The following is a 17,010-nucleotide window of genomic DNA, read 5'->3' on the forward strand; positions in this document are numbered from 1 at the left end:
CAAAGATCGATAGACGATTTTTGTGTTTGTTTCTCAAAAGTTATAATTTTCGCTTTGTTGTGTAGAAAAAGTCTTATAAAAAGATTATTCTTTCGAATTTGTTGTAATCAAACAAAGTTATAATGAATTCCTTAACAGAACCGACTTTTGACTCAAACACCACCTAGGCAAGAATCCTCCCGGAGAGGAAAAACGTCTTCATCCCGACCTCACACAAGCAAAGGGAAGGGAAAAGTGGTTGATGACATGGCTTCTGACCAAGAAGCCCATAACCTAGAATCTTCCTCTGATGAAGAAAGAGAGACGGAGAACGAGCATAATCTCCAGTCTGCCAAAATAGAAGAATTGGAAGCCCGCCTCAATGCCATTGTTGACAGAAGTGAGCTCCAAGACGAGGGAGTTGTCAGGCCCTATCCTGCCGAATGGGATACAGCCCCTTATCCTCCCAAGTTTGAGGTCCGTTCATTGGCACCCTCAAGGGAGTTGCTTTTGAATGGTTCAGGAAACTGCCTGCGGGGTGTATCCAAAGGTGGACAGATCTAGAGAGACTCTTCCTATCAAGATTCTTTGAAGATGATACAGAAGTCTCCATCCATACCCTTCTCGCCACTAAGCAGAAGAAGAGGGAGTTCGTCAAAGCCTTCGTCAAGAGGTTCCGAACCATGGCTCTTCGGTGTTCGTCAGGTATGACACAGTCTACTTTAGTAGAGACCTGTCGACACAACTTGCAGACCAACCTTTTAGCACAAATGAGGGTTGCAGAATGCCGTTCTTGGAGACAACTAATCTCTCAAGGCGAACAGGCTCAAAAGATTATTGCCAGGATCAAAGCTGAAGAACAAAGTAGGCAGGATCAACCTGAGCAATCGGACCAAGCCCAACCTTCACCTGAGCAATCGAACCAAGCCCAATCTTCTCAGTCAAAAGAAGATACCACGACTATTGAAGCTAATCCTCTTCAGTAGGATGGCAGGTCCAACAACTATCACGTTAATAATCACCTCTGATAGTCTACTTTCTCCAAATTTCCCCACCAATCCTCTTCAATAGGATGGTGGGTCCACCAAAACTATCATGTTAATGATCACCTCTGATAGTCCATTCCCTCTAAATTCTCCTGTCAATCTTCTTTAATAGGATGACAGGTCCACAAAACTATCACGTTAACATTTACCTCTGATAGTCCATCAACTTGCCAATCCGCTTCAATAGGATGACAGGTCCAACAACTATCACGTTAATGATCACCTCTGATAGTCCTTTTCCTCCAAATTTCCCCACCAATCCTCTTCAATAGGATGGTGGGTCCACCAAAACTATCATGTTAATGATCACCTCTGATAGTCCATTCCCTCTAAATTCTCCTGTCAATCTTCTTTAATAGGATGACAGGTCCACAAAACTATCACGTTAACATTTACCTCTGATAGTCCATCAACTTGCCAATCCGCTTCAATAGGATGACAGGTCCAACAACTATCACGTTAATGATCACCTCTGATAGTCCTTTTCCTCCAAATTCCCCCACCAATCCTCTTCAAATAGGATGGCGGGTCCACCAAAACTATCACGTTAACCGTCACCTCTGATAGTCCTTTTTCTCCAAATTTCCCCACCAATCCTCTTCAAATAGGATGACGGGTCCACCAAAACTATCACGTTAACCGTCACCTCTGATAGTCCTTTTCCTCCAAATTCCCCCACCAATCCTCTTCAATAGGATGGCGGGTCCACTAAAACTATCACGTTAATGATCACCTCTGATAGTCTACTTTTTCCAAATTCCCCCACCAATCCTCTTCAAGTAGGTTGGCGGGTCCACCAAAACTATCACGTTAACCGTCACCTCTGATAGTCCTTTTCCTCCAAATTCCCCCACCAATCCTCTTCAAGTAGGATGGTGGGTCCACAAAACTATCACGTTAACAGTTACCTCTGATAGTCAAACTCATCAGATAACGGCCTACCAGGTGATGTGCCTCTATTCCGACTTCATGGATAGTGCCTCACTAGGTGATGTGCCTTGTCTACCTCTTTTTATTCCCCGGCTAAGTCTTAATCAAGACCGGGGGTTGTTGGTTACTTGGAATCCATTGGATTAAGAGTAATAAATCTTTCACATCGTCAAGTTAACATTACACTTCTGACGATCATCATCCCCACAGAGTATGCATTCAACTTGCATCACTCCCAATTTGTCACGTTAACCATACACCTCTGACAATCAACTTATCAATCCTCTTCAATAGGATGATAGGTCCTAAAAAATTGCTCAAATCTCAATCTTCCCCAGCAAGACGCTAAGTCTTCAAAATCTTGTTCAAATCACAAGCATCAAAATTTATCGCTTTTAATGATAAACTCATTTAGCAAGTTTCCCCAGCGAGACGCTAATTCCTAAAATCTTGTGAAAGTCACAAGTACACAAATCCTGTCACATTAACACTAAACCTCTGACAAAACCCACTTATCAATCCTCGTCAATAGGGTGATAAGTCCACAAAGTTGCTCCGATCGCAACACAAAAAGTCCTGTCATGTTAACACTAAACCTCTGACAAAACCCACTTATCAATCCTCGTCAATAGGATGATAAGTCCAAAACCCACTTATCAATCCTCGTCAATAGGATGATAAGTCCACAAAGTTACTCCGATCGCAACACAAAAAGTCCTGTCATGTTAACACTAAACCTCTGATAAATCAACTTATCGACTCTCGTCAATAGAGCGATAGGTCCTCAAAGTTGCTCCAATCGCAACACAAATCTTGTCACGTTAATATCAAACACCTCTGACAAAATTAACTTATCGACTCTCGTCAATAGAGCGATAGGTCCTCAAAGTTGCTCCGATCGCAACACAATCTTGTCACGTTAACATCATACCTCTGACAACCTACTTATCAATCCTCTTCAATCGGATGATAAGTCCTCAAAATTGCCCCGATCGCAACATCTTCCTGTCACGTTAATATCACACCTCTGACAACCCGATCGCAACACTTTCCACTTATCGACTCTCATCAACGGAGCGATAGGTCCATAAAAATACTGTTAGGTTAACATCACACCTCTAACAGTCAAACCCCCCAATGAACTTGTTAATCCTTTTTCAACAAGAATAGCAAGTTTTCATTATAAAATCCCCAGTGGATTAGAGATTTTCTGAAATTATCCCAGTGATAATAAAGAAAGTTTCTGAATTTCACTCTAAGTGAAAATTCATGCCAAGTTAATATTACACCTCTGGCGCTTCCAACTTTCTTTCAGTGAAAAATATAACACAGGAAGAAACAGTGGCAAAGTCTACGTATTCAACATCGTAGCACCAAAAATCCATGTCTTACACGCATGGGGGATTTTATCTCGATCCCTAATTAGAGATAAGCCTACGCCTAACACGCGTTGCCGGTTAGTCTTTTTCCGTAAAAATGATAAAGTCTATGTATTTAAAATCATAGCATCAAGTCTAAGAGGATTCATTTTCTTAGCACAACGGTACATGTGGAACGGACTTAGACAATCCACATGCTAGCCCGACTCAAACGGTAGTCGGTAAAGGCTTATCAAATCCGTTGATGGCTGAGGGTTTGCCAAAAATCCTATGCACGTTTGCAGGTCCATCAGCTTAATGGATGTGAGCCGAGACTTAAAACAGATGAGCCAAAGACAAGTCTCAAAGACTTAGTCAAAAATGCACGGAAGCCACTTCCATGTCTTAAGTCAAAACGTTGAGGTCAGACCCGCGATGCAAAAACCGAACGCCGAGGTCACACCCGTGTTCCAAATTCAACATGCAAGGGTGAGACCCGCATCTCAAGTTCAAAATGCAGGGTCCACCCCCACATTCCAGAAGCAGGATTATGGCGCATACCTTCACACAGGTCCTACGTGGCAAATCCCTTCAACCATGATGCCTTCGAAGCAAGTGCAGAGAATAAATCCTTTACCACAAGGAATCAACAGCTCCAAGATCAGAGTTGAGATCCAAAGTATTCCGAAAATTCGTCCCAGTCAACCGCGAACTTTCGAAAACTTTGGAGGGGGTTCTGTAGGCTGTCTAAAAATCACAATAGATAGCTGATCCCCATCAAACACCGATGATGGAAGTTACAATCTGACGACTTCCAGAAGGCTACAATTTGAAGACTTTCACGTAGATCGCTGAAGGTTACAATCTGACGACCTTCACGACAACCGATGAGAGCTCTAGTTTAACAGCCTTCACAATCAACATCGAGAGTTACAATCTGATGACTCTTGCATATCAAAGAGCTAAAGTAAAGATTACAAAATGGCGATCTTTACAAAACTTCGATAGAAAGAGACTACAAATCGACGGTCTCTTTAAATCAAGACGTGGAAGTCCTCTCCGCGTACCAGCATCAAGATGCGCCGCGTTCATGGCCACGAACGCAGCTCAAATGCAGCTCCAAAAGTTGCAAACGCAGCTCCAAAAGTTGCAAACGCAGCTCAGATTCGGCCGCCAACGCAGCTTCCAAATCGCTGTAAACACAGCCTTCAAACGCTGTAAACACAGGTCACATCCAGCTCCAAACGCAGCTCAGATCCGCTGCCAAACGCAGCTCTTACGCAGCTCCAAATGAGCTTCCAAACGCTGTAGCTTCCAACGCTACCAACACAGCTTCCAATTGCTGCGTCTGAGCTTCCAAACACTGCGTTCAAACGCAGATTTCATTCCAGAATACATGATTTGCGTTTGACTCGTTCAAACACGAGCTAAACGGTTTCAAAACCGTTTTCCCATGATCTGAGGAGATCACAACTCTACTCAAGAGTGATTTAAGGGGCGGTTACATCCCATTAGCCCCACTTAGGAGCGAATTAAGGAGGTGGTTACACCCCTTAATCCCCTATAAATAACTGAAAATCAATTCAGTTCAAGAGGGGTCTGTTGGAACTTCTTGGCAGCGAAAAGAGGATCATTCATCCTTCGGTTGGAGCTTTGGAGATCGGCAACAAGATCTTCTTCATCCTTGGCTTATAACCGACTTTCGGTTAAATCAACTCTTTCATAGAGTTTTAAACTCGTTCAGAGTTCTCCACAACGTCAAATCGTGAGGAGAAGATCATATTCCAGTGAAACAAGACGTCAGATCATCAACGAGAAGCAAACTCGACGCGAGCATTCGAGGGAGGCATCTCATCGCTAGCATGAAGAACCCAGAATTAAACAAAGGGGAAAATCCAGATCATTCTCCTTTCTTTTGTAATCAGGAAATCCAATTGTAACTGAGATTAAAGGAATACAAATCAAATTTTTCTTCATTGTCTTTTTACTGCAAATTTTCCGACAAACAAGCCTATTAATGTCAGAAGGGGTCAGAACAGGTGATTCGCAGACAGCTTCACCGGTCGGGCTCTCGAGATTCTGGAACAAGTAGTCGGCGAACTGTTTTAGACTGACTCGAGCGGCCTTCTTACTCTTTACCTCGATCTTGGCTATCGCTGTCTGGTAATGACAAGTTAACTCCCAGAGAATGTCATAAACAGGAGAACCAGCCTTCTTCATCTTCATAAACTGACGGTTATTGGGAAAAAAATCTTGATAAGGAGTATTCCCCAATGGCAGTCCAGATACTTTCATCATCTCGTGGAGCGGAAGCCCTAACTCCCCATACTTGGTAAAAAATGTATTGGTCTCCGTATTATAAGATTCAAACAAGGCGAGAAAATGATCTACACTTACGGGAAGACCATGCATGCTGGCTCGGATTGGAGCATATAACCCCAAGTTCCTTAACTCCCGATCCCAACGATTGAGTACGTAGTTGGTCATCCTAGCCCACCATTTGTCTGGAAGAGAATGAACCCATCCATAACATCTGAACCTTTGGATAGGGAATTCTCTGCCAACCCGAGCGAGCCTATTCTTTACTGTGCTAGCCTTTATCATCAGTTCATTTTGAGGCCCACTATCTGGTCCAAATATCCCCGGGTGAAGACCACGAACAGTATACCTACCGCTGGAGCCAGGAGCGCTGACGTCTTTACCAATGAAACCGTAATGAATGCGTTCATGGTCATCTGTCAAGTGCCACGACATCTTCCTCGAGACGGCCAGATTCCTTAATTGCAGAATTGAATATTGTCGAGGAAATAGGGGAAGGAATAGAAAGGCACCTTCGTATTCATTCAGCCAAATTTCGGGGTCACGGCAAAGATTATCCGGATCTTCAATCGAGTTCCCGAATAAATAATCAGGCTTCTTCAACGGCTCGGTAGAATCTCGGATTGGCGTTAAGGGCGAGTCAGTCAACAGTGCACGCAGAGTGCGACTACTTCCCTCACGAATCAACTCCGGAACGCTATCATCACAACCTTCACTAAACTGACGGGCTTCTCTAACCAGGAAGTCACCGTTGAAAGAGGCGTGAAGGATACCACTCTGGCCTGGGTCTTCTCTATCAGAAAATACCACAGAGGGAAAAGGAACTACAGAGGAAAGTTGGAAAGCAGTTGAATAAAAAGGCTAAACAAAGCAAAACCCCCGCACTTAGTAGCCGCGGCAATAGTTGCTGTCGTGCGTTACCGCGGCAGCATACGCTGTCGCGCTCAGGCGCGACAGTACGAGCTGCCACCCTTGGTTTCAAAAAAAAAAAAAAAAAAAAAAACCAAGAGTTTGAGCCAAGTTCGTATTTTGGCCGTGGTACTTATCTTGATCAAACAAGATATGTATTTTGTAGTATCAATCCTCTCGATGGAGGATGTCAACTCTTCCCGGATGTCCCTCAAAGGGGGCAAGCGAGGTTATATGGGCAAAAACAATAATTTTGAAAGGGGGAAACGTTGAAAAGTCACCTCCAAACGAAATGGCAGCGGCCTCCGTCTCCTCCGATGCTTGGGCTGCAGTTTTACCCTTGGGAACCCTAGATCTCTTGGGCGACATAGTGAAGAGGAGGGTTTCTGACCTAAGATGCAAAGAAGTTAGGGTTTTGGTGAAATCTCCAACAAAAGCTTAAGAATATAAAGAAAACCGAAGACCTAAGAGTGGTTCTTACCAGAAGTTGAACAAAATCAAGTCTTGATGGTGAAAGAACCGAAAGGAAAACTCAGGGCCAAGAAGAATGCTCAAAACCCTAGATCTCTTTTGAAGAAAAATCAACCAAATATGAAGAGGTGAGAGGGGGAAAAGCCAAAGAAAGCCTTTTATAGGGTGTTTGAGGAGGTTTCGAACTCAGAAAAGCGGGGAAAAATGACCCGAAAAGGCCTAACATTGGTCTTATAACCCGACTGGCCGAAGCGGTGCGCGACACTTTATGCTGTCACGCTCAAGCGCGGCACACTACGCTGTCGCGCTCAAGCGCGACAGTATAGGCTGTCGCGGCAATTGATGCTGTCATAGTCCACACTGTCACGCAGGGGCGTGGTGCATACACAATAATCCCTTGGGTACATACATCTCCCGCTGTATTTGGAATGTGTACCCGAACACTCCGATGAGTATATGAGTATAAACTGCATCTCCTTGAACCTCCCAACGGGTATATGAGGTTAAACTATTTCCCGAAAACTCCAATAGAGTATATGAGTATAAACTATTTCTCTATTCTTCGACGGCAGTTCAAATTCAAGACTTCGACAACGGCCACGCGATAAACGCAGCACCGGAGGAATTTTAGCTATTCTACAAAGCATTGAATAGGCTAAAAGATGAAGAAGTCAAGAATTGAAGTCATCCATAGACTATGTTACGCAACTTCCTCAACAAAGTACTGAAGAAATTACAAGGAAAACTTATCATATCCAAAGTGTCCCAGACTCCTCTCCAAAAAATAATGAGTCTGAGATACTTTGGAGGGGGTATCTGTAGGCGTTAAAAAATGCTTACAGACATCCAAATACTACTCAAGACAAAGAAACGACGATAAACGCCATCCTCTTAGTCAGAGGGAATCATTCAAAGGAAGTGAGATAACATGTACACACCAACAGACAGTACTTAGTGCCGCGGCTAAGGCGCGGCAGCTCATGGTGTCGCGGCCATGGCGCGGCAGCATATGGTGCCGCGGCAGCATATGGTGTCGCGGCTATTGCAAGGGGTGTTGCGGCGGTTACAAGATAGTTGTATGATGATTTTTTGAAGCCCACGTGGCAGCATATCAGAAATAGAACATGTGCTGACGTGTACAAGCAGTTAAACCACGAAAAAGATGGTTAAAGGTCGTGGGAGAACGGTTTCAAGCACGATGAAACGTGCTGGTAACTGCCTCTTTGGCCGCGGCAGTCCCCACTGCCGCGCCAATAGCCGAACTGCCTCTTCGGCCGCGGCAGCTTACACTGCCGCGCCAATAGCCGCGGCAGTGTAGACTGCAGCGGCCAAAGAGAAATCATCTGGTCAGTTATTTTACCCCCGTTTCAACTGTTGTGCACTTCGATCCCTATAAATACCTCCCTAGACACGAAATAAAGGACAGAGAGCATTTTGGAGCAGAAGAGACTTGAGCTTTTGGTGATTTTGAGGAAGAAAGAGAGAACTTTCACCCTTTGACAAGCATCATTTGGTGATTCCTAGAGATCTAAGCTCAGACTTAATCTTTGGAAGATTGAACATCTTACATCGATAAGATATTCGCTTTCAAATCTTTACTTCGATAAATGAAGGAAAGATCTCTAAACACCCTCACGATCTGTGAATCGGTGGTCAACGAGCCAAAGCACTCCCGGCACAGGCAAAGTCCCACAAAAGCAGGAGTTGATAAACAATTTCTGTGTTATTTTCTCGAGAGTTGTATTTTTGCTTATTTTCATTGTAATTTCCTGTAAACAAATCAAAGTTTTAATGGAATCGACAATGGAAGCAACTTTCGCTGAAAACAGGGTTAACTCACTTTAACCCTTATATAGATTTGTTGTGTTTGGCAGGTTAAGAAGGGGTTAAGTCTCCTTAACCCCTCACTTAAGCCTTTGCCAAACGGTACCTTAACGTAATGCTAACCAGAGGAATTTCAATATACGAAGATTTGGAGGATTATCTAGTAGATGCTTAGCCATTTAGATGAAATGGCTTCTTTCCTCCCTTTATATTTCCTTCTCTTATGATTCGATAAATAATAGATGATCTTATGTTTTTTTTTTTTTTTTTTCTTTTCCTTATTTTGTCTAATAAATAATCATAGACAACCTTATTATATGGTTCTAGAAATGTTCTCACAAAATGCTATTATTGCACATTAATCAATCATCCCCCCCCCCCCTCCCCTCATTCCCTCAACCAAACAGGAAAAAAGTCATATACCTCCCCTCACTGGTACCTCCCACCAAACAATAAGCACGAGAGGTGCGTACATTATTCCTTCTACCTCATTGCATCTCACTCTACCTCACTTTTCCTTCTCATACTCCCTACCAAACCAAGACTTTGTCCAGCCCTACTCATGCTAGCTATTCTAATTACTAAGTTTTAAAAAAACCACATCTACGTGTCATTCCATCGACATATAGCCACCAATGCTCATTTCCATTCAATTGTTTGGTAAAATATTAATGGAAAAAAAAACCAATTACGCCCCTATTAACAAAGCTTTTACAATTTGGATGTGCAAACTTAAGGCCTATTTCATGATACAATATCATCTTTTAAGTATCCATATTTCAAAATATTGCACTTAATTACAATCATCTTCGCTCTCCTTACCTCCACGTAGTATCATGTTTCATCTAAAAGGGGTGTAATTAAGGGCTACATTTTGAAACTTGAATGGTCAAGGGTGTTGCGAAATAGATTCTAGGTTGGAGGTTGTTTCGTAAAATGGACCCTGACTTATGGGCGGTTTCCCTAAAATCACACGAGGGGTAGAATTGATTTTTTTATTGACGGTTTTTCTATAGGGTGCCCATGGGCACTCTATAAGGGAGGAGAGAGCAGGGCCGGCCCAACAGGGGGGGTAGGGGGGGCGACCGCACAGGGCCCCATTTCAAAGGGGGCCCCAAATTTTTAAAAATGCCCATAGTATATTTCTTAATTCTTTCCAATAAGTCTTTTGTTTGTTTAAAAAAGGGTCTAATAATCTAATACTAGCCCACTAAATTAAATAATAATTTATGTCCATTGCCTAAGCCTAACTTCCTAACACCCATGACCCATCTGATTTACATTTTACCGGAAATATACACCAATTAGTACTACAATTATGATTAGTTGCTCATTTGTCTCCTAAAGTTTAGGAAATTCAATTTGAACTCATTAATTCCCAATTAACTATTCCCTATTAACTAGGAAACACACCAATAATGATACCGGTTTATCATTTATTTCCGTTTGTTTTTTTACCGTTTACCATTTAAACACAGATGACAGAGCCCCATTTATAGTAGTAATTTTTTTATCGTTTATTTTTTTTACCGTTTAGTAGTAGTACTAGGAGTATCTAACTACTATAAATAGTGAAGTAAGTAGTATTTTTATAGTATAATTTATTAATCTTCTTCTACAATTCTCATTCTTCATCTACAATTCATGTTTTGATTCTATTGAAGAGATAATATTATTGAGGGTTTGGCATTGCGATAATATTAGAAGATTTGGCATTTAACTACATTTTTATTTCAAGAAATCAGGTGATATTTTTCCTTTTCTTTTGTTAAGTTAAGTTATTTTATTTGTATTTTATTTGTTATTTATTTTATTTATCTATTGATATTTATTTAGTTTCTTATTTTTGTTGTTTACTTGTTTTATAAAATGATTCCTAGAAAACAATTGTCTGGTTATGAAAAAAGAAAAAAGAGAAAACGATTAGATTCTTTGGTCGAATCACAAAAAGGAGCTATTAATAAATTTTTCTCCAAAAGTTCAAGTTCTCATGAAAATAATGAACAATTAGATGAAAATACACCTACTAGCCATGAAAATTTACCTACTGATAATGAAAATTTACCTATTGATGATGAAAATGTATCCATTGATGTTGAAAATGTATCTATCGATAATGAAAATAATGATAGTAAATATGTGCCTAATATTGATATCTATGACCCTAGAACATGGGAAAATATTGATAATGATTCAAGAGATATTTTAGTTGAGAAGGGGCTTGAAAGAGAAACAAATCTTAACTTTCCTTTAGACAAAGAGGGTAGACATTTTTCATATACACATTTCAATAGAAAATTGAGTAATGGAGAGAGTAGAGATCGAAAATGGTTAATTTACTCTAAACATATTGATAAGGTATTTTGCTTTTGTTGTAAATTGTTCAAATCTAATAACTATAAAGCTTTGTTAGCAAATGATGGATTACAAGATTGGAGACATATAGGTGAACGACTAAAAGAGCATGAAAATAGCATCGAACACATAACTAACATGAACTCTTGGAATGAACTAAGATTAAGGTTGGGAAAAGGTCAAACCATAGATAATGACTTGCAAAAGGAAATTATGAAGGAAAAAGAACGATGGCGTCAAGTTTTGATTAGAATAATAGCTGTTGTAAAATGTCTTGCTAAAAATAATTTGGCTTTTCGAGGAAGCAACGAAAAGATTTATCAAAATAGTAATGGTAATTTTTTGGGAATTATTGAGATGCTAGCAGAATTTGATATAGTCATGCAAGATCATGTTAGGCGTATTCAAAATCATGAAATTCATCGTCATTATCTTAGTCACAAAATACAAAATGAATTGATTTCTAGCTTAGGTCAAAGTGTTAGAAGTTCTATCATAAAGACTATTAAAGAAGCAAAATATTTTTCTGTAATTCTTGATTGTACTCCGGATATTAGCCATCAAGAACAAATGGTCTTAGTAATCCGTTGTGTAGATATGTCGAGCCAAATTGGTAGAATAGAGGAGTATTTCATAGAATTTTTAAAGGTAGATGACACCTCTGGATTAGGACTTTTTAATGAATTGTTAAATATATTGAAATTACTTGATCTTAATGTGGATGATATTAGGGGACAAGGGTATGACAATGGTTCTAATATGAAAGGTAAACACCAAGGTGTTCAAAAACGATTGTTGGAAGTAAATCCAAGAGCATTATATATGCCATGTGCTTGTCATAGTCTCAATCTTACTCTTAGTGATATGGCATATTCTTGTGTTAAAGCTGTTTCATTTTTTGGAGTTGTGCAACATATTTATTCATTATTTTCGAGCTCTACTAAACGATGGAAAATATTAGTTGACAATGTTCCATCATTTACTGTTAAATCTTTATCAAATACTCGTTGGGAGAGTAGAATTAAAAGTGTAAAAGCAATTAGATTTCAAGCCCCTCAAATAAGATTGGCTTTGTTAGAATTATATAACACTTGTGAAGATGCAAAAACAAAGAGTGAAGCTCAAGGTTTGGTTACTGCTATTGAAAATTTTGAATTTTTACTTGGTATGATTATTTGGTATGACATTTTATTTGCTATTAACAAGGTGAGTAAACTATTACAACATAAAACTATGAGCATTAACAATACTATCAAGCAAGTAAAAGATATGATGTTGTATTTTGAAAATTATAGATATGATGGATTTCAAAAGAGTTTAGATATTGCTAGAAGTATTGCACTTGAGATGGATGTTGAGCCTATATTTCAAATAAAACGTCGCATATTTAGAAAAAAGCAATATGATGAAAATGATCATGATGAAGAAATACAGTCTTTGGAAGAGTCTTTTAGAACTAATTATTTTTTAGTTGTGGTGGATATGGCAATCTCTTCATTGAAAGAGAGATTTGAACAATTACAAACATTTGAAAGTATTTTTGGATTTTTATATGACTCGGATAATTTAAAGGCATTGAACGATAATGAATTGAGAGATTGTTGCATTCATCTTCAAAACATTTTATCTTTCAATGATTCATCAGATATTGATCTAAATGATATGTTCTCTGAATTAAGAGTGCTGCAAAAGACTTTGCCAGATGTGTCAAAGACAGCAGCCCAAATTCTTGAATTTGTTAAATCTGCTGATTGTTATCCTAATGTTTTGATTGCATATCGAATTTTATTAACTTTACCTGTGACTGTAGCATCAGCGGAAAGGAGTTTTTCAAAATTGAAGCTGATAAAAACATATTTGCGCTCAACATTATTACAAGAAAGATTGAATGACCTTGCAATTCTATGCATCGAGAAGGATATGTTGGAAAAGATAGATATGGATTCTATTATTGATGATTTTGCATCAAAAAATGCATGAAAACATCGTTTTTTGTAATTTTTGTATTTTTTATGTATTATTTCCTTTGTAAAATAAATATAATTCAATAAATTTATAGTTCAACATTTATATAGAAGAGGGCCTCATTTTATCATTTCGCACAGGGCCTCAATAAAGCTTGGGCCGGCCCTGGGAGAGAGATGGAGAGAAATGAATAGCTCATGGGCCTCCCTGATTTACATTAATTTCTGTGCATAATTCATTTCTTTTTATCTCTCTCCTCTCTTATAGAGTGCCCATGGACACTCTATAGAAAAACCGTTCTATTAATATCAATGAAGATTGGACAGAAATAGACATATGTGGTTACATGTTGACGGAACGATGCACAAAAAGCCGTAAAAAATAATTACATGCTCTAGTTTTTCTTCAGTGAAATTATCCATGAAAAATGTGTTATAAAATACTGACTTCTGCAGTATTTAAATTTATTTACTTGAGCTTATGGATAAGTTTTTTCTTTTAATTTGGTCAGGAGCATTACGCACATGCAATGTAACTAGTGCAATCTCAAGGGTTATGTTTGGCTAATAAACCGAACTACATCTCAAGCTGTGCCGATCCTGACCCATATCCAACCTGATAACTCGAGATGTAGACGCTTTGATTTTATGTTGCGGGTATTATAAATTTTCGTATATACAAGTAGGTAAAATAATTATAGTCAATTTTCGTATATAAATTTTTCTTTTAAATATGACATTGTATAATAAATTTTCGTATATACAAGTAGGTAAAAGAAGAACCTAGAATAGAAGTTTTACAAAAAAAATAAGGAAAAATTGCTTCAAGGCCCCAAATTCATATTTTCAATGTGCCCTATCCCCCCCAACTTTCAAACATGTGCTGCAGCCCCCTCTTTTTGAAAAAATTATTAAAAGCCCCTCTCCCCAAGTTCCCATGCAAACTCCATACACAATCCCCATTTTACCCTCCCCTACACCCCCCTCCTCCTCCGTTCCCCCTCTGCCCCCGCCGCCCCGCCTCCCTCCCCTCCCCCTACACCTCCTTCTCCTCCCCCGCCTCCCTCCCCGCCTCCCTCCCCCCGCCTCCCTCCCTCGCTGCACCTCCCTCCTCCTTCTTCGGTCCCCCTTTGCCCCCTTCCCCGCTTCGTCGCCGGCGCCGTTCCGAGGAACTTCGTGTGGGCACATTAATGTTAACTCTTTTCTATAACATGTTAACTCTTTTCTGTAATACGTTAACTCTTTTTTATAAAATGTTAACTCTTTTCTGTAACATGTTAACTCTTACAGCTAATATGTTAGCTGTAAGAGTTAACATGTTAGCTGTAAGAGTTAACATGTTAGCTGTAAGAATTAACATGTTATCTGTAAGAGTTAACATGTTACAGAAAAAAATTAACATTTTACAGAAAAGAGTTAACATGTTACAGAAAAGAGTTAACATGTTACAGAAAAAAGTTAACATGTTACCAAAAAGAGTTAACATGTTACAGAAAAGAGTTAACATCCACTGACATGAGAAAGAGGAGGGTAAATTCGGGATTTAAGTCAGCTGATATGTCTAATCATGAGCTGGCATGTCTAATCAACTGCTGAAATGAGCTGGAATCATGATGGAGGAGTGATGGAGGGGCTTGGACACATTTTTTTCAAAAAGGAGGGGCTAAAGAACATTAAAAAAATAGGAGGGGCTGGGGCACATTGAAAATATAAATTTGGGGCCTAGAAGCAATTTTTCCAAAAAATAATTATCGTAAATACTTAAACTATTTTAACATATTCATCCATAGTTGAATTGATATGCTTCAATATTCTAAAGTTATTTTTAAATGTACCTATTGTAGTTGGTTTTTTATAACAACAAATTATTATTATTTTGAACAATAATACTATTTAATGCAAAAACTGCATGAAAATATAAATCTCATTTCACAATTCTAAAATGAAATGCAGAACCACATAAAAAAAATAAAATTTGATTTACCTATTCTACTTGAAATTAGGGAAAAGAAAAAAAAGAAATTGAAACCCTTTTTAGATTATGATACAATTTTGGGTAAAGCAAAATAAATAACGCATGAATGGTAGTCATGTAGACGACGAGCATCTCAATATTTTTGACCATAATCTACACCATAACTCTTTAGAAATGAGCTCATGAAAGGTGTTTGTATTTGACTTGAAACATTAAAATTTGAGTTTCAGAATAACAACGGGAAAAAAGGTGTTTGTTTTTAATTGAGGATGATATGCAATGTTACATTTGTTAGCTGGACCACTTAGGGTCTGTTTGGCAACTTGATAGAGTGAAGCCAGCCCATTTTTATTTCTTAATCAGGTCAGAATTGAACTAGGTAGGGGTTAGTTCAATTCTAGGCTAGTTAAGAGACTAATAAATAAATTAAAATAAGTTGGGTTAGCTATGACTCAACTTTTTCCAAACACAAAACTATACTAAAACTGGACCAAGTTTGAACGAGGCCCAATTTTAGTGGTTTGCCAAACATGCCCTTAGTCTTTCTCATCTATCAGTTCACAATTTTAGTTGTTTGATAAACAGGCCTTAGAAGTAGTAATTACGAATTAATTTGAAAACACTTATGAGATTTAGGTACTTAATGGAAATTTTAATGATTTGAGGGACTAAGTCAAAACAACTTAAGAATGTAGAGACCTTGCACAATTTGAATGATTTGAGGGACTAACATCAAAAAATGAAAGTGTTAAGGGACCAATTGCAAAACCTAACTTATAGATATGATGTATAGTAATAAACTAGGGAAGCCCTGCCCCATTGGCTCCACCACTGATTAAACTCTTCAGAATATACACAAAGCTTATTCATTGGCCCATCTATTAACAGTATTTCATGATCATTTATTAGTAGTGTTATAGAAAAATAAGGTTAACCTTTATTTTTTTTAATTTATAATCTAATAAAAATATATTCTATATTATCTTATATGAAATTACATATGATGTAATATATACAGATATACATTTGGATATATTGGATAGATTAACTTTATCTTATATGAGCAAATGTATTTTACATAGAATCGACATATCATTATCTTTCATAATACGAATATGGATCAAATGCGAAATGGAATATTTATATCTGTTATAGCCGTTTTAGTGATGGAAAATAAGCTCTAATCAATGGCAGACAAGTGTCTCATGTTATGCATAATAAAGTCAGCATCTCAATACAATTAGAGGCTAAACTCGGTCGACTCAACACACCAGCATCTTGTGAGGACGACTCGAAAGACGTCACATATCGACGACCCGAAAGGCATTACGTCTCACCCCTCGTCTGAGTCGACTACTTAACCACTCAACTCGGCCAACTAATTGGCCGACACATTGTGAGTTCGACTCAAAAGGCGATACTTCTCGACCATCAGACGAGTAGAAAGGCGATGAAATGCCTCGAGCCCTCTGTGCACTCATGACCAATCACCTCGTCATAAATGTCATTAAATGCATTATGGGCGCCATCATTCCTCTATCTCCAATAATATTTATGACACATTGGACCACGTCGGCACCGCACACCCCACATCCCTTCGCATTAAACCGAACCTCTTCTCCACTCCTCGACTGACACCTGTAAAGTTGAATCTGACTTGGCCGCCAGCCCATGCCCGACCAAAGTTACCATCCTACCCTCCTTCCACTACTATTAGAAGAGATACTATTTTTCATTACATGGTAAGCTTTTTTCACCATTCTCTGAACTTAAGAACTACTACAGTTCCCTTTACTTTTTCACACAAGTCACCCACTGACTTGATCGTAGGAGGAACAACCGGGGAATCATATCTCGCCCTCTTACGATTTGTTACTTGT

At 39.0% G+C, this 17,010-nt stretch overlaps 1 protein-coding gene across 1 annotated transcript; it reads left to right on the forward strand.

Moving 5' to 3' along the window:
• LOC109839403 lies at window positions 10,706-13,171 on the forward strand. The gene is made up of 5 exons (XM_020407828.1): window positions 10,706-11,426; window positions 11,493-11,672; window positions 11,895-12,070; window positions 12,398-12,506; window positions 12,837-13,171. Exons 1-5 carry the CDS (start codon window positions 10,706-10,708, stop codon window positions 13,169-13,171), a joined length of 1,521 nt encoding a protein of 506 aa, XP_020263417.1.

The sequence above is a fragment of the Asparagus officinalis genome, chromosome 4 (assembly GCF_001876935.1).
Source record: "Asparagus officinalis chromosome 4, Aspof.V1, whole genome shotgun sequence".
NCBI lineage: Eukaryota > Viridiplantae > Streptophyta > Magnoliopsida > Asparagales > Asparagaceae > Asparagus > Asparagus officinalis.

Coding starts and splice junctions, on each gene's coding strand:
- LOC109839403 (XM_020407828.1), top strand. CDS start 10,706: ATGATTCCTAGAAAACAATTGTCTGGTTATGAAAAAAGAAAAAAGAGA. Junction 11,427..11,492: donor GAAGGAAAAAGAACGATGGC/GTCAAGTTTTGA, acceptor TGGCTTTTCGAG/GAAGCAACGAAAAGATTTAT. Junction 12,071..12,397: donor GTGATATGGCATATTCTTGT/GTTAAAGCTGTT, acceptor GCTATTAACAAG/GTGAGTAAACTATTACAACA.